Below are 24,771 nucleotides of genomic sequence, written 5' to 3' on the forward strand. Positions count from 1 at the left end.
GCCTAATTACTCTTAAAAAATAATAAAACCACAGAAACTCTAGGAGCACCCCTAGCTGTGACCGGCTCCTCCGGGCACATTTTCTAAACTGAGTCTAGTAGGAGGGGCATAGAGGGAGGAGCCAGCCCACACTATCAAACTCTTAAAGTGCCCATGGCTCCTGGTGGACCCGTCTATACCCCATAGTACTAATATGGACCCCAGCATCCTCTAGGACGTAAGAGACATTTTTATTATATGGAGTATTACCTCCAATCATAATTGTGTGAGTGATTAAATATTGCACGGACAAAGGGCGTGCGATGGTTAAGGGGTCGTAGCCCCTTGCAACGGCGTAAACAGCGAATGCAGGGCATGATGAATCACCTAGTAGGTGCTGTGGTTGGGGGAGTGCCGGGTGCGGGGGAGATGTGGATGGGGGAGGGACAGTTTGCGGGGGTGCCGCGGGTGGTGGAGGGGTTGGTGCGGTAGTACCACGGGTGGGGAGGGGATCCGGAGCGGGTGGGGGAGGAGCAATTGCAGGGGTGCCGCGGGTGGGTGAGGGGCGGATGCGGTAGTGCCGCAGGTGGGGGAGGGGCATGTGCCAGGGTGCTGCAGGTGGGGGTTTGGAGCCACCGCGGGTGGTGGAGGTGCCGCGGATGAGGCCCGGAAGTACTGCGAGTGGGGGAGATTCGGGTAATGCTTCTCCTGCTTCTCCTCCTGGAAGCAGCTAAGCTGCTGTCCTCCCTTTGGCAGTGGCTCTCCCGGAGACTTGCACAGCAGCCAGTCACTATTGTTAGCGCCGGTATCGCAACGTGCCGCATTACAGGGAAGAAGATGCACTCAATAAACTACAGCTCCCAGCAGCCCTTAGCACTGGAATGCTTTGGCGCTAAGGGCTGCTGGGAGCTGTAGTTTATTTAGTGCGTCTACTTCCCTGTAATGCTGCGCATTGGTACACCAGCGCTAACAATAGCAACTGGCTGGCAGAACTGACTGACTCGCTGAATCAATGTAAAAGGTGAGAGTGCTGTGCAGTGTCAGTGACACTGCACACCCACTGCACTGCACAGCACTGTCACCTTTTACAATGATTCAGCTTCCAGACATTACCTTCCATGATATCACCCACTCTATCCGTTACATTAGCCATCCCAGGGCATTCAGGTCGGTAGTGTTGCGGAGTTAGGGCCTCTGGGGATCTGGGCGTGGCTGTGGCGGGGAGGCACTTCTGTGACATCACGCGCAGAGGAGGCTCCGGGGCTCAGAGAGTATGCGGCGCAGGGAGGGCTATGAAAGCCTTCCGCTGCGCCACTTTCATACACATCTATGCCGGTGGCCGCAGCAGCTTTTGTTCTACCTGCGCCGTGGCTAGGGAGTGGGGATTGTTGATGCCGGAGGGGGCAGGCGGACTGGCAGCAGGACGCGGCAGTAAAAGGTTTGGGGTTTTATCCCTATCTACAGCACAGAGACTTGCTGCAGATGCAGTGGCATACCCTCCAGCTGTACCTTTTTGGCAGGTACAGTACCTTTTTTTTATGGTCTGTACCGATTTTTGGATCTCCAAACTTCCATTGAAAGTATAGGAAAAGGGGCGTGGTCACACCACTTTACCCGTGGTCACGCCCCCTTTTCGAATTTGTACCGGTTTTTATGTGTAAATTGTTGGAGGATATATTGCTGCAGATGCAGTGGGCCTATATTGGGGTGTGGACCTGGAGCTGCAGCTCCATCAGCCCCATTGTTAATCCTGTTCTAGGAACACACAGCAGCCAAAGGGCAGAGCCTCCCATTGGATGTAACCTGTGTGGTAGGGCGTTTCTCGCCCACTCAGCTGTGGACTGGGTGTGATAGACCTGCTGCTAACCCAATGATAGCTCCTAGCCACGCCCAGCGTTATACACACAGGCACGGAGTCACAGATCTGGGCTATTATATAGGAGATATATAGAATATATATATTTATCTAAAAAAATATATCCATTATAATTCATTTTATATTAAGTTGGTGGCACAGTGGGTTTATAACTTCATTGGTGGGGCAGTGGACGGAGATGCTAAGCGGTCAGCGGCTCAGCTAGAATGGAGCCGCTGACGGGGAGGTGAGCAATGTCACATTGTGCACATCGCTCATCGTGGCTCCGTACACACATCTCGTGATGAGTGATGTCACAAGTGACATTGCTCACATTAAGCAGGCAGCACAGCCAACCGCTGACCTCCAATCAACGAGCGTGGGTGTGCGCATCGTTGATTGGAGGGCCATACACACTAGACGACGTGAACGATAAATTGTTCACAATCGTCGTTATCTTTCAGATCTTTGAAAAATAAGAATTTACTTACCGATAATTCTATTTCTCGGAGTCCGTAGTGGATGCTGGGGTTCCTGAAAGGACCATGGGGAATAGCGGCTCCGCAGGAGACAGGGCACAAAAGTAAAGCTTTTCCGATCAGGTGGTGTGCACTGGCTCCTCCCCCTATGACCCTCCTCCAGACTCCAGTTAGGTACTGTGCCCGGACGAGCGTACACAATAAGGGAGGAATTTTGAATCCCGGGTAAGACTCATACCAGCCACACCAATCACACCGTACAACTTGTGATCTAAACCCAGTTAACAGTATGATAACAAAAGGAGCCTCTGAAAGACGGCTTCCTACAACAATAACCCGATTTTTGTAACAATAACTATGTACAAGTATTGCAGAATAATCCGCACTTGGGATGGGCGCCCAGCATCCACTACGGACTCCGAGAAATAGAATTATCGGTAAGTAAATTCTTATTTTCTCTATCGTCCTAGTGGATGCTGGGGTTCCTGAAAGGACCATGGGGATTATACCAAAGCTCCCAAACGGGCGGGAGAGTGCGGATGACTCTGCAGCACCGAATGAGAGAACTCCAGGTCCTCTTTTTGCCAGGGTATCAAATTTGTAGAATTTTACAAACGTGTTCTCCCCCGACCACGTAGCTGCTCGGCAGAGTTGTAATGCCGAGACCCCTCGGGCAGCCGCCCAAGATGAGCCCACCTTCCTTGTGGAATGGGCATTTACATATTTTTTGCTGTGGCAAGCCTGCCACAGAATGTGCAAGCTGAATTGTACTACAAATCCAACGAGCAATAGTCTGCCCAGAAGCAGGAGCACCCAGCTTGTTGGGTGCATACAGGATAAACAGCAAGTCAGATTTCCTGACTCCAGCCGACCTGGAAACTATATTTTCAGGGCCCTGACAACATCCAGCAACTTGGAGTCCTCCAAGTCCCTAGTAGCCGCAGGTACCACAATAAGCTGGTTCAGGTGAAACGCTGACACCACCTTAGGGAGAAACTGGGGACGAGTCCACAGCTTTGCTCTGTCCGAATGGACAATCAGATATGGCTTTGTGAGATAAAGCCGCCAATTCTGACACTCGCCTGGCCGAGGCCAGGACCAACAGCATGGTCGCTTTCCATGCGAGATATATCAAATCCACAGATTTGAGTTGTTTAAACCAATGTGATTTTAGGAATCCCAAACTACGTTGAGATCGCCCAGTGCCACTGGAGACATCAAAAGGGGGTTGTATATGCAGTACTCCCTTAACAACTTCTGGACTTCAGGAACTGAAGCCAATTTCTTTCTGGAAGAAAATCGACCGGTCGAAATTTGAACCTTAATGGACCCCAATTTGAGACCCATATACACTCCTGTTTGCAGGAAATGTAGGAATTAACCTAGTTGAAATTCTTCCGTGGAGCCTTCCTGGCCTCACACCATGGAACACATTTTCACCTAAGCAGTGATAATGTTGTGCGGTCACCTCCTTCCTGGCTCTGACCAGGGTAGGGATGACCTCTTCCGGAATGCCTTTTTCCCTTAGGATCCGGCGTTCACCCGTCAACGCGGCTGCGGTAAGTCATGGAACAGACATGATTCTTGCTGAATCAAGATCCGTTCTAGTATCTCTTGAAGTTCCGGGTACCAAGTTCTTCTTGGCCAAACCGGAGCCACGAGTATAGTTCTTACTCCTCTCCTTCCTATCATTCTCCCTACACTGGGTATGAAAGGCAGAGGAGGGAACACATACACCGACTGGTACACCCACGGTGTTACCAGAGCGTCCCAGCTATTGCCTGAGGGTCTCTAGACCTGGCGCTTCATGTGGGACGCCATCATAACCACCTTTGGTCTTTCCCAACGGTTTACAAACATGTGGAAACTTCCAGATGAAGTTCCCACTTTTCCGGGTGGAATTCATTCATGCTGAGGAAATCTTCCTAGTTGTCCACTCCCGGAATGAACACTGCTGACAGTGTTATCACATGATTTTTCGCCCAGCGAAGAATCCTTGCTGTCATTGCCCTCCTGCTTCTTGTGCCGCCCCGTCTGTTTACGTGGGCGACTGCCATGATGATGTCCTACTGGATCAGCACCGGTTGACTTTGAAGCAGAGGTCTTCCTAGGCTCAGAGCATCGTAAATTGCCCTTAGCTCCAGTATATTCATGTGGAGAGAAATCTCCAGACTTGACCACACTTCCTTGGAAATTTCTTCCCTGTGTGACTGTTCCCCAGCCTCTCAGGCTGGCATCCGCGGTCACCAGAACACAGTCCTGAATGCTGAATGTGCTGCCCTCTAGAAGATGAGCACTCTGCAGCCCCCACAGAAGAGACACCCTTGTCCTTGGAGACAGGGTTATCCGCTGATGCATCTGAAGATGCGATCCGGACCATTCGTCCCGCAAATCCCCCTGAAAAGTTTTTGCGTGAGATCTGCCGAATGGAATCGCTTCGTAAGAAGCCACCATTTTTCCCAGGACTCCTGTGCATTGATGCACTGATACTTGGCCTGGTTTTAGGAGGTTTCTGACTAGGTCGGATAACTCCCTGGCTTTCCCCTCCAGGAGAAATACCTCTTTCTGGACTATGCCCAGAATCATTCCTAGGAACAGCAGACGTATCATCGGAAAACAGCTGCGATTTTTGGAATATTTAGAATCCACTCGTGCTGTCGTAGAACTACTTTAGATAGTTCTTTTCCGACCTCCAACTGTTCTCTGGAAACTTGCCCCTTTCAGGATATCGTCCAAGTAAGGGATAATTAAGATGCCTTTCTTCTTTTAAGAATCATCTTTTCGGCCATTACCTTGGTAAAGGCCCGGGGTGCCGTGGATAATTCAACGGCAGCGTCTGAAACTGATATTGACAGTTCTGTATCACGAACCAGAGGTACCCTTGTTGAGAAGGGCAAATTTGGACATGGAGGTAATCCGTGATGTCCAGGGACACCATATAGTCCCCTTTTTTCCGGTTCTCTATCACTGCTCTGAGTGACTCCATCTTGATTTGAACCTTTTTATGTAAGTGTTCAAAGATTTCAGATTTAGACTATGTCTCACCAAGCCGTCTGGCTTCAGTACCACAATATAGTGTGGAAGACTAATACCCTTTTCCTTGTTGTAGGAGGGGTACTTTGATTATCACCTGCTGGAAATACAGCTTGTGAATTTTTTCCCAATACTGCCTCCCTGTCGGAGGGAGCCGTTGGTAAAGCAGGCTTCAGGAACCTGCGAGGAAAAAATGTCTCGACTCTCCAATCTGTACCCCTGGGATAATACTTGTACGATCTAGGGGTCAACTTGCGAGTGATCCCACTGCGCGCTGAGACTCTTGAGACTACCCCCCCCACCTCACCTGAGTCCGCTTGCACGGCCCCAGCGTCACGCTGAGAACTTGGCAGACGCGGTGGAGGGCTTCTTTTCCTGGGAAGGGGCTGCCTGCTGCAGTCTACTTCCCTTTCCTCTATGTCTGGGCAGATATGACTGGCCTTTTGCCTGCTTGCCCACATGGGAAACGGAAGGATTGAGGCTGAAAAGACAGTGTCTTTTTCTGCTGAGATGTAACTTGGGGTAAAAAGGTTGGATTTCCCAGCTGTAGCCGTGGCCCCCAGGTCCGATGGACCGACCCCAAATAACTCCTTCCCTTTATACGGCAATACTTCCATGTGCCGTATGGGATCTGTATCACCTGACCACTGTCGTGTCCATGACATCTTCTGGGAGATATGGACAACGCACTTATCTTGATGCCAGAGTGCAAATATCCCTCTGTGTATCTCGCATACATATATATAGAATGCATCCTATTAAATGCTCTATATCAATAAAATATTTTTAGTCAGGGAATTCGACCAAGCCAACCCAGCACTGCATCTCCAGGCTGATGGCGATCGCTGGTCGCAGTATAACCACCGTATGTGTGTATATACTTTTTAGGATATTTTTCCAGCTGCCTATCAGCTGGCTCCTTGAGGGCGGCCGTATCTGGAGACGGTAACGCCACTTGATAAGCGTGTGAGCGCCTTATCCACCCTAAGGGGTGTTTCCCAACGCGCCCTAACTTCTGGCGGGAAAGGGTATAACGCCAATATTTGCTATCGGGGTAAACCCACGCATCATCACACACTTCATTTTATTTTATCTGATTCAGGAAAAACTACAGGTAGTTTTTTCACTCCCACATAATACCCTTTTTTGTGGTACTTGTAGTATCAGAAATATGTAACACCTCCTTCATTGCCCTTAACGTGTGGCCCTAATGAGGAATACGTTTGTTTATTCACCGTCGACACTGGATTCAGTGTCCGTGTCTGTGTCTGTGTCGACCGACTGAGGTAATTGGGCGTTTTTTTAAAAACCCCTGACGGTGTTTCTGAGACGCCTGGACCGGTACTAATTGTTTGTCGGCCGTCTCATGTCGTCAACCGACCTTGCAGCGTGTTGACATTCTCACGTAATTCCCTAAATAAGCCATCCATTCCGGTGTCGACTCCCTAGAGAGTGACATCACCATTACAGGCAATTTCTCCGCCTCCTCCAACATCGTCCTCATACATGTCGACACACACGTACCGACACACAGCACACACACCTGGAATGCTCTGACAGAGGACAGGACCCCACTAGCCCTTTGGAGAGACAGAGGGAGAGTTTGCCAGCACACACCAAAAAACGCTATAATTACATAGGGACAACCTTATATAAGTGTTTCTCCCTAATAGCATCTTTATATATATATTTATATCGCCAATTAGTGCCCCCCTCTCTGTTTAAACCCTGTTTCTGTAGTGCAGTGCAGGGGAGAGCCTGGGAGCCTTCTCTCCAGCCTTTCTGTGAGAGAAAAAATGGCGCTGTGTGCTGAGGAGATAGGCCCCGCCCCTTTTCCGGCGGGCTCGTCTCCCGCTCTTTAGTGAAGTTTGGCAGGGGTTAAATATCTCCATATAGCCTCTGGGGGCTATATGTGAGGTATTTTTAGCCAGTATATAGGTTTACATTTGCCTCCCAGGGCGCCCCCCCCCAGCGCCCTGCACCCTCAGTGACAGCGTGTGAAGTGTGCTGAGAGGAAAATGGCGCACAGCTGCAGTGCTGTGCGCTACCTTTAGAAGACTGTCAGAGTCTTCAGCCGCCGATTCTGGACCTCTTCTAACTTCAGCATCTGCAAGGGGGCCGGCGGCGCGGCTCCGGTGACCATCCAGGCTGTACCTGTGATCGTCCCTCTGGAGCTGATGTCCAGTAGCCAAGAAGCCAATCCATCCTGCACGCAGGTGAGTTCACTTCTTCTCCCCTCAGTCCCTCGTTGCAGTGATCCTGTTGCCAGCAGGACTCACTGTAAAATAAAAAACCTAAGCTAAACTTTCTCTAAGCAGCTCTTTAGGAGAGCCACCTAGAATTGCACCCTTCTCGGCCGGGCACAAAAATCTAACTGGAGTCTGGAGGAGGGTCATAGGGGGAGGAGCCAGTGCACACCACCTGATCGGAAAAGCTTTACTTTTGTGCCCTGTCTCCTGCGGAGCCGCTATTCCCCATGGTCCTTTCAGGAACCCCAGCATCCACTAGGACGATAGAGAAAATATCTTCTAGTAGTGTATGGCCCTTTATACACACTCATGTGCATGCAGATGTACAAATGTCACACATGAAACTAATTTAGCAAAGTAGGATTGTCACATCAAGCTGTTTTATTAGTGTTAATAACCTTGAGCGAATAATTGCTTGGCATGGCCAAGTTGCCCTGAGAGGGACTGATTGGTGCAACTAGGCAGTAACATCTGAATTCCATAAAGTAATACCCCTTTTCCATCTATGAGCATGCGTCGCAGCCGGGAGCCTGACACGGGTGCTACCCGGCTGCGGCCCGTGCTCAGCCCCCTTTCCCATCAGCAGTCACCAACCCGGCATATTGCCGGGATGGTGACGCTGCTAGTGACGCGGCAGGGGTGGCACTGGAAGATCACATGCACTCCCAGCGCCACTCTTCCATACAGTGTAAACGGGAGCTGTGTCGCATTGACACGGCTCCCGTTTACACTACAACCCTACCCGGATCATTCCCGTGTCCTACCCAGGTAGATAGCCAGGTAGGATTCACAGGTCACTTGATCTTTTTCCACGCAAAAAACACGGGTAAATGCGCGCCTCCGTGCATTTACCAGTTTTTTGAGCTAGTGGAAAAGGGGTATAAATGATGCTACAAGTACACTATGCTGACCAGTAACATACCTCCCAACAGTGGCGTAAGTTCGTCCCAGTTGCCCGGAGGCACGATAAATATTGGTGCCCCCCTTTCTTATATCAAGGTGTGTGCGTGTGTGTGTTCTCAGCAGTCATACCCAGGATTAGAACCCATGACCTGTTACAGACAGCAGACACTTTACTGATGGAGCTATTTGCTCCTGTATAGGAAGAATGAGAATTCTAACTATATGAAGTTACGTGTAATTGTCAGAGAAGTATCTTCATATATGTATCTTCATATAGTTAAAATTCTCGTATTTCCGATACAGGAGCAAACAGCTTCATCAGTAAGGTGTCTGCTTTCAGTGTAGCAGGTTGTGGTTTCTAATCCTGGATGTGACACTTGTAAAATGTGTATATTCAGTATAATAAAGAGGGTGTGATTTGTAAGGTGCAGGGACCAGTGAGGAAGTTGGCCACTGAACAGACAGCGGAAGATATCAATTAACTTAATTCAGTGGTGTCACAGAATGGGAGGAGAGGTGCCCCCTTCAGAGCAGGAGCCTGGTGGCAGATGACTCTGTTTCCTCCCACAGTTCTGCCTCTGCCTCCCACCATGACCCTCTCCAGTAGGGACAGACAGAATGCTCTGCTCCTGGACTTCCCTCTTCATGTATGATTGCCATCACCTGTGCTGAAACACCTTTCTTCTTACATAAACCTGTTCAAAACAGATGTCGGAAATCATACAGTAAAAGGCAGAGCATTGTGTCCCTCCTGGAGAGGGTCACGTTGGAACTGGGAGGTATACAGTATCACTATCCCGGAAAAGTTGCCTATTCTACACGACGCAGCATCGCTGACCTTCTGAAAAAGTTCTGTTTCAACTTTTCCACATAAGAACGGAGAATGGAGTTGGCGGCGTGGCTACATAACATACATACAGTAACAGAGTAACACTACTGTTAACTATAGTATGACCGCACGGCGCCCACTGCACTGAACGCACGCTGCATTGCAGCCGACCCGCCTTACGTCCCCATTAGTTCTTTCCTGCCTGGGCATTGCCATTCGCTCTCGTAGTGCCACGTGACTACTGCTTTGTTTCAGAGCGCGAATATTCCCGCCAGCCGCCGCCCCGCCCCCTCCACACTCTCGCGATACTCGGTCCCAGGCTGTCTGTGTGGAGAGTGGAGACGGAAGAGGAGCTCGCGGCCATTGTGCTAGTACGTGTGGTGTGTTGCTTTAGCGCGTGCTGTTCCCCTCGAGTCGGCCATGTCCCGGTATCTCCGTCCCCCCAACACGTCGCTCTTTGTCCGGAACATAGCGGACGATATCCGGTGAGTAGGATTTGGCAGCTAATGATGTAGGCCTGAAATGAGGGTAGGAAGCCCGAGCTAGCGGTATCGGGTCACCCTATGTAAGGTGCGGGAGCGGGGCCGAGTCCTGGCTGGCACAACGGCAGCTACCGCGTCTGCTACCTTCCCCCGCTCCCTCCTGCACAACGGGGTCCCCGCCCGCGTAACGCTCTCGCTGCGCTCCCCACCCCCAAGAAGTGCTTGTCCGATGTAGCTCGTACCAAGTGTCCCAGCCATTGTATCGGGGTCCGGTTTAACTGCAGTGACGAGGTGTACGTACGTGAGGAAGGGATGGGAATGTACTAATTCTAGCTGTATGATACCAGGGCAGGGTATTTCATTTGTGTCGGTATAATCTACAGTAATGGCGTTGTTAATGTAACTCCAGACAACTGTATACAACAATCTAAGGAGTCACGTGACCCTGTATGTGCAAGAGCTGTGTGCACAAACCCTGTATGTGTAGTAGCTTTACATCATGCATATTCTGTGCACTCCTATGGGGCTGCTCTATGTAGAATATATATTGGTGTCCTTGAAACAGGGCATCACCTACATACTACTGCTAATTGTTATGGGAGTAAAACACTGCTCATTTTAGTGAGCAGTTTATTATTTCTTCAACTAGAACATCTTCATGTGGCTCTGTATTTCATTTGTCTAATTTGTGGCCTGTTTGCATGCATAATATAATGCAAGTACAATAGATGTAAATGTACAGCTCATGAAAAGCAAATCCAGCATACTGATGCCACACTAATTGTTTTGGCAAATCAGTGCACTCCCAATAAGAGGGCATGTCCTCATGTCCACAATTGTCCACTCTTGGGGTACACCAGCACTCACAGGGGCACTGGGCATCCCTCAAACTCAATGTAAATAGATGCGGTGCACATGCTGGTGACAATCTTACACATCAATTTTCCCCACCCATGAGACACTGTTGTTGGGGATGGCACTTGGCAGGCTGTTAGTGGGGTGCTGCAATTAGGGCAAGGTGTTTTGACACTTTAAAATTGGGCAGGGTGTGGCATCGTGCTAAACCAACTGTGAACACTGCAAGATGGATTCATTTGTACACCATGATAGTTTATAGGACCTCTGAAATGGGTTCTCCCTAGGATGAATTTCACTTGCTGCCTGACACTATCCTAGTGCTCTGGTGTGACTGTCCAGGGTGGACAGAGCACAAACCAGTGATGCAGATCTCAGCCAATAGTTCCCCATTACCTGCCTAGCATTGAGCTCTTGAATAATAGAAATGCTGGGTGGAATCTGCTGATCTCGCTTTGGGGTAGCTATCTGATTGGGGACTGCCTGTTAGGGTGGGTAGACTCTAGGTGATGTGCTCTGAGCGACGTTGCCTAGTGTGTGTGCCCTTCCTGCCGGGGCGGTCATCAGCAGTGCGTACACACTGTGCGATATGCAAACGATATCGCTCAGTGACGTCACGCCGGGCCATGCATGCAGTTTTTGGATAACTGTCCAAATTGAGCTGCATGCTTGGCTAACAGCAAGGGTTGTTTATAACCCGCGGAGTCGCACATCGTTCGTCGTTAGGCAGCGTACACACTAGTCGATATGGTAAATGACAACGCCCAGGAAGAGCAAAATGAGCAACGTTTACTTTATCAGCAAGTGTGTACCCACTTTAAGAGGGGAGCCTCTGATGAGAGGCAGATCTGTGCCTGTGGTGATAGCAGCGCTTTGCTTATTTTACTGTGACATGCAGTGAGAGATTCCTCCACCATCTTTAAGATACAGGGCATGTTTTGGATGGTTGGAACTTTTGAGAGAGCAGATGTACACTGCTTCAGGGGGGGCTATTCAGTAGTTTCCTATCAATAGTGGGCACCTGACAGGTGGTGAGCAGAAAGGAGCAGTAACTGGGTTGGGTGTCCAAACCAGGAGTTGAGGAACTTTATGCCACGAAACCTGGGTGAAATAAATGAAGGCCCATAACAAATGCCCATTAATCAACGCCAACTATAAAACAATTTCTCCCCTCCCCCAATGTGTGCATTGTTGGACATTCACCAGCCAGCAAGTGGGCATATTATTATTATAATCCTTTATTTATATGGTTCCGCAGTGCCCAATTACAGAGTACATAAACAAATAATCAAACAGGAAAACAGCAACTTACAGTTGATGACAGTATAGGACAAGTACAGGGTAAATAAACAGTTACATCAGCAGATGACACTGGAATAAGTATCAGGTGGCAGAAGACTGCTGGATTTGGTACAGTTGAAGATTATTAAAGTAAGAAAGGATAAGCACATGAGGGAAGAGGGCCCTGCTCGTGAGAGCTTACATTCTAAAGCATATCTGCAACAGTCTACAAAAAAATATATTCAACATTTCCTCTATTTGAAAGTATTACACTGCCTCACCCAACTACTTTAATGCCACCCTGCTTGCAATTTTTTGGGGGTGATTTTTTATTTTATTTTGTCACTGCACTTGTTAAGTATTACCTCTCCAGCCTATAATGTAGCTGAAATTCATCACATTTCTCTGACGTCCTAGTGGATGCTGGGGACTCCGTAAGGACCATGGGGAATAGACGGGCTCCGCAGGAGACTGGGCACACTATAAGAAAGATTTGGTACTACCTGGTGTGCACTGGCTCCTCCCTCTAACTGAGGTCTGGAGGAGGGGCATAGATTTCTGTGCCCGGCCGAGCTGGATGCACACTAGGGGCTCTCCTGAGCTCCTAGAAAGAAAGTACATGTTAGGTTTTTTATTTTACAGTGAGACCTGCTGGCAACAGGCTCACTGCAACGAGGGACTAAGGGGAGAAGAAGCGAACCTACCTGCTTGCAGCTAGCTTGGGCTTCTTAGGCTACTGGACACCATTAGCTCCAGAGGGATCGACCGCAGGACCCGTCCTTGGTGTTCGTTCCCGGAGCCGCGCCGCCGTCCCCCTTACAGAGCCAGAAGCAAGAAGATGGTCCGGAAAATCGGCGGCAGAAGACTTCAGTCTTCACCAAGGTAGCGCACAGCACTGCAGCTGTGCACCATTGCTCCTCATACACACTTCACACTCCGGTCACTGAGGGTGCAGGGCGCTAGAGGGGGGGTGCCCTGAGGGCAATAAATAACACCTTGGCTGGCAAAATAACCACAATATATAGCCCCAGAGGCTATATATGTGGTAATTACCCCTGCCAGAATACAGAAAAAAGCGGGAGAAAAGTCAGCCGAAAAAGGGGCGGAGCCATCTCCCTCAGCACACTGGCGCCATTTCTCCCTCACAGTTCCGCTGGAAGGAAGCTCCCTGACTCTCCCCTGCAGTCTACACTACAGAAAAGGGTAAAAAAGAGAGGGGGGGGGGGACAAATTTGAGGCGCAGTAAATATTATAGCAGCTATAGGGGACATAATTCAGTTAGTCCCTGCATTATATAGCGCTCTGGTGTGTGCTGGCATACTCTCTCTCTGTCTCCCCAAAGGGCTTTTGTGGGGTCCTGTCTCCTTTAAGAGCATTTCCTGTGTGTGTGGTGTGTCGGTACGGCTGTGTCGACATGTTTGATGAGGAGACTTATGTGGAGGCGGAGCAGATGCCTATAAATGTGATGTCACCCCCTGCGGGGCAGACACCTGAGTGGATGGACTTATGGAAGGAATTACGTGCAAGTGTCGACTCCTTACATAAAAAAATTTGACGACATGCCAAATGCGGGACAGCCGGCTTCTCAGCTCGTGCCTGCCCAGGCAATTCAAAGGCCATCAGGGGCTCTAAAACGCCCACTACCTCAGATGGCAGACACAGATGTCGACACGGATACTGATACCAGTGTCGACGACGATGAGTCAAATTTAATGTCCACTAGGGCCATTCGTTGCATGATTGAGGCAGTGAAAGAGGTATTACACATTTCTCTATCGTCCTAGTGGATGCTGGGGTTCCTGAAAGGACCATGGGGAATAGCGGCTCCGCAGGAGACAGGGCACAAAAGTAAAGCTTTCCGATCAGGTGGTGTGCACTGGCTCCTCCCCCTATGACCCTCCTCCAAGCCAGTTAGATTTTTGTGCCCGGCCGAGAAGGGTGCAATCTAGGTGGCTCTCCTAAAGAGCTGCTTAGAAAAGTTTAGCTTAGGTTTTTTATTTTACAGTGAGTCCTGCTGGCAACAGGATCACTGCAACGAGGGACTTAGGGGAGAAGAAGTGAACTCACCTGCGTGCAGGATGGATTGGCTTCTTGGCTACTGGACATCAGCTCCAGAGGGACGATCACAGGTACAGCCTGGATGGTCACCGGAGCCTTGCCGCCGGCCCCCTTGCAGATGCTGAAGTAAGAAGAGGTCCAGAATCGGCGGCAGAAGACTCCTCAGTCTTCTAAAGGTAGCGCACAGCACTGCAGCTGTGCGCCATTTTCCTCTCAGCACACTTCACACGGCAGTCACTGAGGGTGCAGGGCGCTGGGAGGGGGGCGCCCTGGGAGGCAAATGAATACCTATTTTGGCTAAAAATACCTCACATATAGCCTCCGGAGGCTATATGGAGATATTTAACCCCTGCCAGAATCCGTTAAGAGCGGGAGACGAGGCCGCCGAAAAAGGGGCGGGGCCTATCTCCTCAGCACACAGCGCCATTTTCCCTCACAGAAAGGCTGGAGGGAAGGCTCCCAGGCTCTCCCCTGCACTGCACTACAGAAACAGGGTTAAAACAGAGAGGGGGGGCACTAATTTGGCGTTAGAAATATATAAAAAAGATGCTATAAGGGAAAACACTTATATAAGGTTGTCCCTATATAATTATAGCGTTTTTGGTGTGTGCTGGTAAACTCTCCCTCTGTCTCTCCAAAGGGCTAGTGGGTCCTGTCCTCTATCAGAGCATTCCCTGTGTGTGTGCTGTGTGTCGGTACGTGTGTGTCGACATGTATGAGGACGAGGTTGGTGAGGAGGCGGAGCAATTGCCTGTAATGGTGATGTCACTCTCTAGGGAGTCGACACCGGAATGGATGGCTTATTTAGGGAATTACGTGATAATGTCAACACGCTGCAAGGTCGGTTGACGACATGAGACGGCCGACAAACAATTAGTACCGGTCCAGACGTCTCAAAAACACCGTCAGGGGTTTTAAAACGCCCGTTTATTTTAGTCGGTCGACACAGACACAGACAGGGACACTGAATCCAGTGTCGACGGTGAATAAACAAACGTATTCCTTATTAGGGCCACACGTTAAAGGCAATGAAGGAGGTGTTTCATATTTCTGATACTACAAGTACCACAAAAGAGGGTATTATGTGGGATGTGAAAAAACTACCGTAGTTTTTCCTGAATCAGATAAATTAAATAAAGTGTGTGATGATGCGTGGGTTCCCCCCGATAGAAAATTATGGGCGGTATACCCTTTTCCGCCAGAAGTTAGGGCGCGTTGGGAAACACCCCTTAGGGTGGATAAGGCGCTCACACGCTTCTCAAAACAAGTGGCGGTACCGTCTATAGATAGGGCCGTCCTCAAGGACCAGCTGACAGGAGGCTGGAAAATATCATAAAAAGTATATACACACATACTGGTGTTATACTGCGACCAGCGATCGCCTCAGCCTGGATGTGCAGAGCTGGGGTGGCTTGGTCGGATTCCCTGACTAAAAATATTGATACCCTTGACAGGGACAGTATTTTATTGACTATAGAGCATTTAAAGGATGCATTTCTATATATGCGAGATGCACAGAGGGATATTTGCACTCTGGCATCAAGAGTAAATGCGATGTCCCTATCTGCCAGAAGATGTTATGGACACGACAGTGGTCAGGTGATGCAGATTCCAAACGGCACAAAGGTGTATTGCCGTATAAAGGAAGAGGAGTTATTTGGGGTCGGTCCATCGGACCTGGTGGCCACGGCAACTGCTGGAAAATCCGCCGTTTTTACCCTAAGTCACATCTCTGCAGAAAAAGACACCGTCTTTTCAGCCTCAGTCCTTTCGTCCCTATAAGATCATATCTGCCCAGGGATAGAGGAAAGGGAAGAAGACTGCAGCAGGCAGCCCATTCCCAGGAACAGAAGCGTTCCACCGCTTCTGACAAGTTCTCAGCATGGCGCTGAGACCGTACAGGACCCCTGGATCCTACAAGTAGTATCCCAGGGGTACAGATTGGAATGTCGAGACGTTTCCCCTTCGCAGGCTCCTGAAGTCTGCTTTACCAAGGTCTCCCTCCGACAAGGAGGCAGTATGGGAAAAAATTCACAAGCTGTATTCCCAGCAGGTGATAATTAAATTACCCCTCCTACTACAAGAAAAGGGGTATTATTCCACACTATATTGTGGTACTGAAGCCAGAAGGCTAGGTGAGACTTATTCTAAAAAAAAATAAAAAAAAAATTTTTTTTGAACACTTACAAAGGTTCAAATCAAGATGGAGTCACTCAGAGCAGTGATAACGAACCAGGAAGAAGGGGACTATATAGTGTCCCGGGACATCAGGGATGCTTACCTCTATGTCCCAAATTTGCCCTTCTCACTAAGGGTACCTCAGGTTCGTGGTGCAGAACTGTCACTATCAGTTTCAGACGCTGCCGTTTGGATTGTCCACGGCACCCCGGGTCTTTACCAAGGTAATGGCCGAAATGATGATTCTTCTTCGAAGAAAAGGCGTCTTAATTATCCCTTACTTGGACGATCTCCTGATAAGGGCATAGTCCAGGGAACAGTTGGAGGTCGGAGTAGCACTATCTCGGATACTGCTACAACAGCACGGGTGGATTCTAAATATTCCAAAATCGCAGCTGATCCCGACGACACGTCTGCTGTGCCTAGGGATGATTCTGGACACAGTCTAGAAAAAGGTGTTTCTCCCGGAAGAGAAAGCCAGGGAGTTATCCGAGCTAGTCAGGAACCTCCTAAAAACAGTGCATCATTGCACAAGGGTCCTGGTAAAAATGGTGGCTTCCTACGAAGCAATTCCATTCCGCAGATTTCACGCAAGAACTTTTCAGTGGGATCTGCTGGACAAATGGTCCGGATCGCATCTTCAGATGCATCAGCGGATAACCCTATATCCAAGGACAAGGGTGTCTCTCCTGTGGTGGTTATAGAGTGCTCATCTTCTAGAGGGCCGCAGATTCGGCATTCAGGATTGGATGCTGGTGACCACGGAGCCCAGCCAGAGAGGCTGGGGAGCAGTCACACAAGGAAAAAATTTCCAGGGAGTGTGATCAAATCTGGAGACTTTTCTCCACATAAATATACTGGAGCTAAGGGTAAATTTATAATGCTCTAAGCTTAGCAAGACCTCTGCTTCAAGGTCAGCCGGTATTGATCCAGTGGGAAAAACATCACGGCAGTCGCCCACGTAAACAGACAGGGCGACACAAGAAGCAGGAGGGCAATGGCAAAAACTGCAAGGACTTTTCGCTGGGCGGAAAATCATGTGATAGCACTGTCAGCAGTGTTTCATCCCGGGAATGGAAACTGGGAAGCAGACTTCCTCAGCAGGCACGACCTCCACCCGGGAGAGTGGAAACTTCATCGGGAAGTTTTTTCCACATGATTGTAAACCGTTGGGAAATACCAAAGGTGGACATGATGGCGTCCCGTCTGAACAAAAAAACGGGACAGGTATTGCGCCAGGTCAAGAGACCCTCAGGCAATAGCTGTGGACGTTCTGGTAACACCGTGGGTGTACCAGTCGGTGTATGTGTTCCCTCCTCTGCTTCTCATACCTAAGGTGCTGAGAATTATAAGACGTAGAGGAGTAAGAACTATACTCATGGCTCCGGATTGGCCAAGAAGGACTTGGTACCCGGAACTTCAAGAGATGCTTACAGAGGTCTTATGGCCTCTGCCGCTAAGAAGGGACTTGTTTCAGCAAGTACCATGTCTGTTCCAAGACTTACCGCAGCTGCGTTTGTCGGCATGGCGGTGGAAAGCCGGATCCTAAGGGAAAAAGGCATTCCGGAAGAGGTCATTCCTACCCTGGTCAAAGCCAGAAAGGAGGTGACCGCACAACATTATCACCACATGTGGCGAAAATGTTGCGTGGTGTGAGGCCAGGAAGGCCCCACAAAGAAATTTCAACTCGGTCGTTTCCTGCATTTCCTGCAAACAGGAGTGTCTATGGGCCTCAAATTGGGGTCCATTAAGGTTCAAATTTCGGCCCTGTCGATTTTCTTCCAGAAAGAATTGGCTTCAGTTCCTGAAGTCCAGAAGTTTGTCAAGGGAGTATTGCATATACAACCCCCTTTTGTGCCTCCAGTGGCACTGTGGGATCTCAACGTAGTTCTGGGATTCCTCAAATCACATTGGTTTAAAACCAGTCAAATCTGTGGATTTGAAGCATCTCACATGAAAAGTGACCATGCTCTTGGCCCTGGCCTGGACCAGGCGAGTGTCAAATTGGTGGTTTTTTCTCAAAAAAGCCCATATCTGTTTGTCCATTCGGACAGGGCAGAGCTGCGGACTCGTCCCCAGTTCTCTCCCTAAAGGTGGTGTCAGTGTTTCACCTGAACCAGCTTATTGTGGTGCCTTGCACCTACTAGGGACTTGGAGGACTCCAAGTTGCTAGATGTTGTCAGGGCCCTGAAAATATGTTCCAGGACGGCTGGAGTCAGGAAAACTGACTTGCTGTTATCCTGTATGCACCCAACAAACTGGGTGCTCTTGCTTCTAAGCAGACTATTGCTAGTTGGATGTGTAATACAATTCAGCTTGCACATTCTGTGGCAGGCCTGCCACAGCCAAAATATGTAAATGCCCATTCCACAAGGAAGGTGGGCTCATCTTGGGCGGCTGCCCGAGGGGTCTCGGCTTTACAACTTTGCCGAGCAGCTACTTGGTCAGGGGCAAACACGTTTGTAGAATTTAGCAAATTTGATACCCTGGCTAAGGAGGACCTGGAGTTCTCTCATTCGGTGCTGCAGAGTCATCCGCACTCTCCCGCCCGTTTGGGAGCTTTGGTATAATCCCCATGGTCCTTTCAGGAACCCCAGCATCCACTAGGACGATAGAGAAAATAAGAATTTACTTACAGATAATTCTATTTCTCGGAGTCCGTAGTGGATGCTGGGCGCCCATCCCAAGTGCGGATTATCTGCAATACTTGTACATAGTTACAAAAATCGGGTTATTATTGTTGTGAGCCATCTTTTCAGAGGCTCCGCTCTTATCATACTGTTAACTGGGTTTAGATCACAAGTTGTACGGTGTGATTGGTGTGGCTGGTATGAGTCTTACCCGGGATTCAAAATTCCTCCCTTATTGTGTACGCTCGTCCGGGCACAGTACCTAACTGGCTTGGAGGAGGGTCATAGGGGGAGGAGCCAGTGCACACCACCTGATCGGAAAGCTTTACTTTTGTGCCCTGTCTCCTGCGGAGCCGCTATTCCCCATGGTCCTTTCAGGAACCCCAGCATCCACTACGGACTCCGAGAAATAGAATTATCGGTAAGTAAATTCTTATTTTCTGATATAAACCCAGGTACCTCAAAAAAGGGTATTATGTTTGGGGAGAAAAAACTACCAATAGTTTTTCCCCCATCTGAAGAATTAAATGAAGTGTGTGAAGAAGCGTGGGCTTTCCCTGATAAAAAATTGGTGATTTCAAAAAAATTATTAATGGCGTTCCCTTTCTCGCCAGAGGATAGGTCACGTTGGGAAACTCCCCATAGGGTGGATAAAGCGCTCACACGTTTGTCTAAAAAGGTGGCACTACCGTCTCCGGATACGGCCGCCCTAAAGGAACCTGCTGATAGAAAGCAGGAGGCTATCCTAAAGTCTATATATACACACACTGGTGTTATACTGAGACCAGCTATTGCTTCAGCGTGGATGTGCAGTGCTGCTGCTGCTTGGTCAGATTCCCTGTCGGAAAACATTGACACCCTGGACAGGGACACTATATTGCTAACCGTAAAGCATATAAAAGACTCAGTCTTGTACATGAGAGATGCACAGACGGAGATCTGCCGGCTGGCATCTAGAATAAGTGCATTGTCCATTTCTGCTAGGAGAGGCTTATGGACTCGGCAGTGGACAGGGGATGCAGATTCTAAAAGGCACATGGAAGTTTTGCCTTATAAGGGTGAGGAGTTATTCGGGGATGGTCTCTCAGACCTTGTTTCCACAGCAACAGCTGGGAAGTCAGCATTTTTGCCCCATGTCCCCTCACAGCCTAAGAAAGCGCCGTATTATCAGGTACAGTCCTTTCGACCCCAGAAAAACAGGCGGGGAAAAGGCGGGTCCTTTCTGTCTAGAGGCAGAGGAAGGGGAAAAAAGCTGCACCACGCAGCAGGTTCCCAGGAACAAAAGTCCTCCCCCGCTTCTTCCAAGTCCGCCGCATGACGGTGGGGCTCCACAGGCGGAGCCAGGTACGGTGGGGGGCCGCCTCAAAGATTTCAGCGATCAGTGGGTTCGCTCATGGGTGGATCCCTGGATCCTTCAAGTAGTATCTCAGGGGTACAAGCTGGAATTCGAGGCGCCTCCCCCCCCCCCCCGCCGTTTCCTCAAATCGGCCTTACCGACAACTCCCTCAGGCAGGGAGGCTGTACTAGAGGCAATTCACAAGCTGTATTCCCAGCAGGTGATAGTCAAAGTACCCCTACTTCAACAAGGATGGATGTGCAGTGCTGCAGCTGCGTGGTCAGATTCCCTGTCTGATAACATTGATACCCTAGACAGGGACACTATATTGCTAACTGTAGAGCATATTAAAGACGTAGTCTTATACATGAGAGATGCACAGAGGGATATTTGCCAACTGGCATCTAGAATAAATGCAATGTCCATTTCTGCCAGGAGAGTATTATGGACTCGGCAGTGGACAGGTGATGCGGATTCTAAAAGGCACATGGAGGTTTTGCCTTACAAGGGTGAGGAATTGTTTGGGGATGGTCTCTCGGACCTCGTTTCCACAGCGACGGCTGGGAAGTCGACATTTCTCTGACGTCCTAAGTGGATGCTGGGACTCCGTAAGGACCATGGGGAATAGCGGCTCCGCAGGAGACTGGGCACAACTAAAAGAAAGCTTTTGGTCTAACTGGTGTGCACTGGCTCCTCCCACTAGGACCCTCCTCCAGACTTCAGTTAGAATCTTGTGCCCGGCTGAGCTGGATGCACACTAGGGGCTCTCCTGAGCTCCTAGAAAAGAAAGTATATGTTAGGTTTTTTATTTTCAGTGAGATCTGCTGGCAACAGACTCACTGCTACGAGGGACTAAGGGGAGAAGAAGCGAACCTACCTGACTGGAGATAGTTTGGGCTTCTTAGGCTACTGGACACCATTAGCTCCAGAGGGATCGAACACAGGACCCGACCTCGATCGTTCGGTCCCGGAGCTGCGCCGCCGTCCCCTTTACAGAGCCAGAAGCATGAAGATGGTCCTGGAAATCGGCGGCAGAAGACTTCTGTCTTCAACAAGGTAGCGCACAGCACTGCAGCTGTGCGCCATTGCTCCTCATGCACACCTCACACTCCAGTCACTGATGGTTGCTGGGGGGGGGCACCCTGAGCAGCAATATTAACACCTTGGCTGGCAAAAAAAATCACATTATATAGTCCCAGAGGCTATATATGTGATAAATACCCCTGCCAGAATCCATAAAAAAAGCGGGAGAAAGGTCAGCCGAAAAAGGGGCGGGGCTATCTTCCTCAGCACACTGGCGCCATTTTTCCCTCACAGCTCCGCTGGAAGGATCGCTCCCTGGCTCTCCCCTGCAGTTTCAAGCACAAAAGGGTAAAAAAGAGGGAGGGGGCACTAAATTTAGGCGCAGCAATTATATGATATAAGCAGCTATAAGGGAAAACACTCAATTATAGTGTTAATCCCTGTGTTATATAGCGCTCTGGTGTGTGCTGGCATAATCTCTCTGTCTCCCCAAAGGGCTTTGTGGGGTCCTGTCCTCTGTCAGAGCATTCCCTGTGTGTGTGCGGTGTGTCGGTACGGCTGTGTCGACATGTTTGATGAGGAGGCCTACGTGGAGGCGGAGCAGATGCCGATAAATATGATGTCACCCCCTGCGGGGTCGACACCTGAGTGGATGGTTTTGTGGAAGGAATTACGCGACAGTGTCGACTCCTTGCATAAAAGGTTTGACGACATACCAAATATGGGACAGCCGGCTTCTCAGCCTGTGCCTGCCCAGGCGTCTCAAAAGCCATCAGGGGCTCTAAAACGCCCGCTACCTCAGATGGCAGACACAGATATCGACACGGATACGGACTCCAGTGTCGACGACGATGAGACTTTTGTAACTTCCAATAGGGCCACACGTTACATGATTGAGGCAATGAAAAATGTGTTGCATATTTCTGATGTTACCCCAGGTACCACAAAAAAGGGTATTATGTTTGGAGAGAAAACTACCAGTAGTTTTTCCTACATCTGAGGAATTAAATGAAGTGTGTGAAGAAGCGTGGGCTTCCCCCGATAAGAAACTGGTAATTTCTAAAAGGTTACTAATGGCGTACCCTTTCCCGCCAGAGGATAGGTCACGTTGGGAAACATCCCCTAGGGTGGATAAAGCGCTCGCACGCTTGTCAAAGAAGGTGGCACTACCGTCTCCGGATACGGCCGCCCTAAAGGAACCTACTGATAGAAAGCAGGAGGCTATCCTGAAGTCTGTATATACACACACAGGTATTATACTGAGACCAGCTATTGCTTCAGCATGGATGTGCAGTGCTGCAGCTGCGTGGTCAGATTCCCTGTCGGAAAATATTGATACCCTAGACAGGGACACTATATTGCTAACCGTAGAGCATATTAAAGACGCAGTCTTATACATGAGAGATGCACAGAGGGATATTTGCCGGCTGGCATCTAAAATAAGTGCAATGTCCATTTCTGCCAGGAGAGGGTTATGGACTCGGCAGTGGACAGGTGATGCAGATTCTAAAAGGCACATGGAAGTTTTGCCTTATAAGGGTGAGGAGTTGTTCGGGGATGGTCTCTCGGACCTCGTTTCCACAGCAACAGCTGGGAAGTCTACATTTTTACCCCATGTTCCCTCACAGCCAAAGAAAGCACCGTATTATCAGGTACAGTCCTTTCGGCCCAATAAGGGCAAGCGGGTTAAAGGCGTGTCCTTTCTGCCCAGAGGCAGAGGGAAAAAGCTGCAGCATACAGCCAGTTCCCAGGAGCAAAAGTCCTCCCCCACTTCCTCCAAGTCCACCGCATGACGCTGGGGCTCCACAGGCGGAGCCAGGTACGGCGGAGGCCCGTCTCAAAAACTTCAGCAATCAGTGGGCTCGCTCACGGGTGGATCCCTGGATCCTTCAAGTAGTATCTATGGGGTACAAGCTGGAATTCGAGACGTCTCCCCCCCACCCCCCCGCCGTTTCCTCAAATCTGCCTTGCCAACAACTCCCTCAGGCAGGGAGGCAGTGTTAGAGGCAATTCACAAGCTGTATTCCCAGCAGGTGATAGTCAAAGTGCCCCTACTTCAACAAGGACGGGGTTACTATTCCACAATGTTTGTGGTACCGAAACCGGACGGTTCGGTGAGACCCATTTTAAATTTGAAATCCTTGAACACATATATAAAAAAATTCAAGTTCAAGATGGAATCGCTCAGGGCGGTTATTGCAAGCCTGGACGAGGGGGATTACATGGTATCACTGGACATCAAGGATGCTTACCTGCATGTCCCCATTTACCATCCTCACCAGGAGTACCTCAAATTTGTGGTACAGGATTGTCATTACCAATTCCAGACGTTGCCGTTTGGTCTATCCACGGCTCCGAGGGTTTTTACCAAGGTAATGGCGGAAATGATGATACTCCTTCGAAAGAAGGGAGTTTTAATTATCCCGTACTTGGACGATCTCCTGATAAAGGCTAGGTCCAGAGAGCAGTTGTTGGTCGGGGTAACACTATCTCGGGAAGTGCTACAACAGCACGGCTGGATTCTAAACATTCCAAAGTCACAGCTGGTCCCTACGACACGTCTACTGTTCCTAGGGATGGTTCTGGACACAGAACAGAAAAAAGTGTTTCTCCCGGAGGAGAAGGCCAAGGAGCTGTCATCTCTAGTCAGAGGCCTCCTAAAACCAAAACAGGTGTCGGTGCATCACTGCACGCGGATCCTGGGAAAAATGGTAGCTTCCTACGAAGCGATTCCATTCGGCAGGTTTCATGCAAGAACCTTTCAGTGGGACCTGTTGGACAAGTGGTCCGGATCGCATCTTCGGATGCATCGTCTGATAACCCTGTCTCCAAGCACAAGGGTGTCTCTGCTGTGGTGGCTGCAGAGTGCTCATCTTCAAGAGGGCCGCAGATTCGGCATACAGGACTGGATCCTGGTGACCACGGATGCCAGCCTTCGAGGCTGGGGAGCAGTCACACAGGGAAGAAACTTCCAAGGACTATGGTCAAGTCAGGAGACTTCCCTGCACATAAATATTCTGGAACTGAGGGCCATTTACAATGCCCTAAGTCGGGCAAAACCCCTGCTTCAAAACCAGCCGGTACTGATCCAGTCAGACAACATCACGGCGGTCGCCCATGTAAATCGACAGGGCGGCACGAGAACCAGGACGGCAATGGCAGAAGCCACAAGGATTCTCCGATGGGCGGAAAATCACGTGTTAGCACTGTCAGCAGTGTTCATTCCGGGAGTGGACAACTGGGAAGCAGACTTCCTCAGCAGGCACGACCTCCACCCGGGAGAGTGGGGACTTCATCCAGAAGTCTTTCAAATGATTGTAAACCGTTGGAAAAGGCCACAGGTGGACATGATGGCGTCCCGCCTAAACAAAAAGCTAGAAAAATATTGCGCCAGGTCGAGAGACCCGCAGGCGATAGCTGTGGACGCTCTAGTGACACCGTGGGTGTACCGATCGGTTTATGTGTTCCCTCCTCTTCCTCTTATACCAAAGGTACTGAGGATAATAAGAAGAGGAGTAAGAACTATACTCATTGTTCCGGATTGGCCAAGAAGAGCTTGGTACCCGGAACTTCAAGAAATGATGTCAGAGGACCCATGGCC

At 49.6% G+C, this 24,771-nt stretch overlaps 1 protein-coding gene across 1 annotated transcript in view; it reads left to right on the plus strand.

Annotated features, from left to right (window-relative positions):
• The first annotated feature begins 9,574 nt into the window (after window positions 1-9,574).
• The window catches only part of SRSF10 (serine and arginine rich splicing factor 10), a 52,165-nt gene continuing 36,968 nt past the window's right edge, over window positions 9,575-24,771 (plus strand). The window contains exon 1 of the mRNA XM_063954306.1: window positions 9,575-9,812. Coding sequence (XP_063810376.1) covers window positions 9,748-9,812 — 65 coding nt within the window. The 5' untranslated portion in view covers window positions 9,575-9,747. The remainder of the gene's footprint in view (window positions 9,813-24,771) is intronic.

This window comes from Pseudophryne corroboree, chromosome 2 (assembly GCF_028390025.1).
Source record: "Pseudophryne corroboree isolate aPseCor3 chromosome 2, aPseCor3.hap2, whole genome shotgun sequence".
NCBI lineage: Eukaryota > Metazoa > Chordata > Amphibia > Anura > Myobatrachidae > Pseudophryne > Pseudophryne corroboree.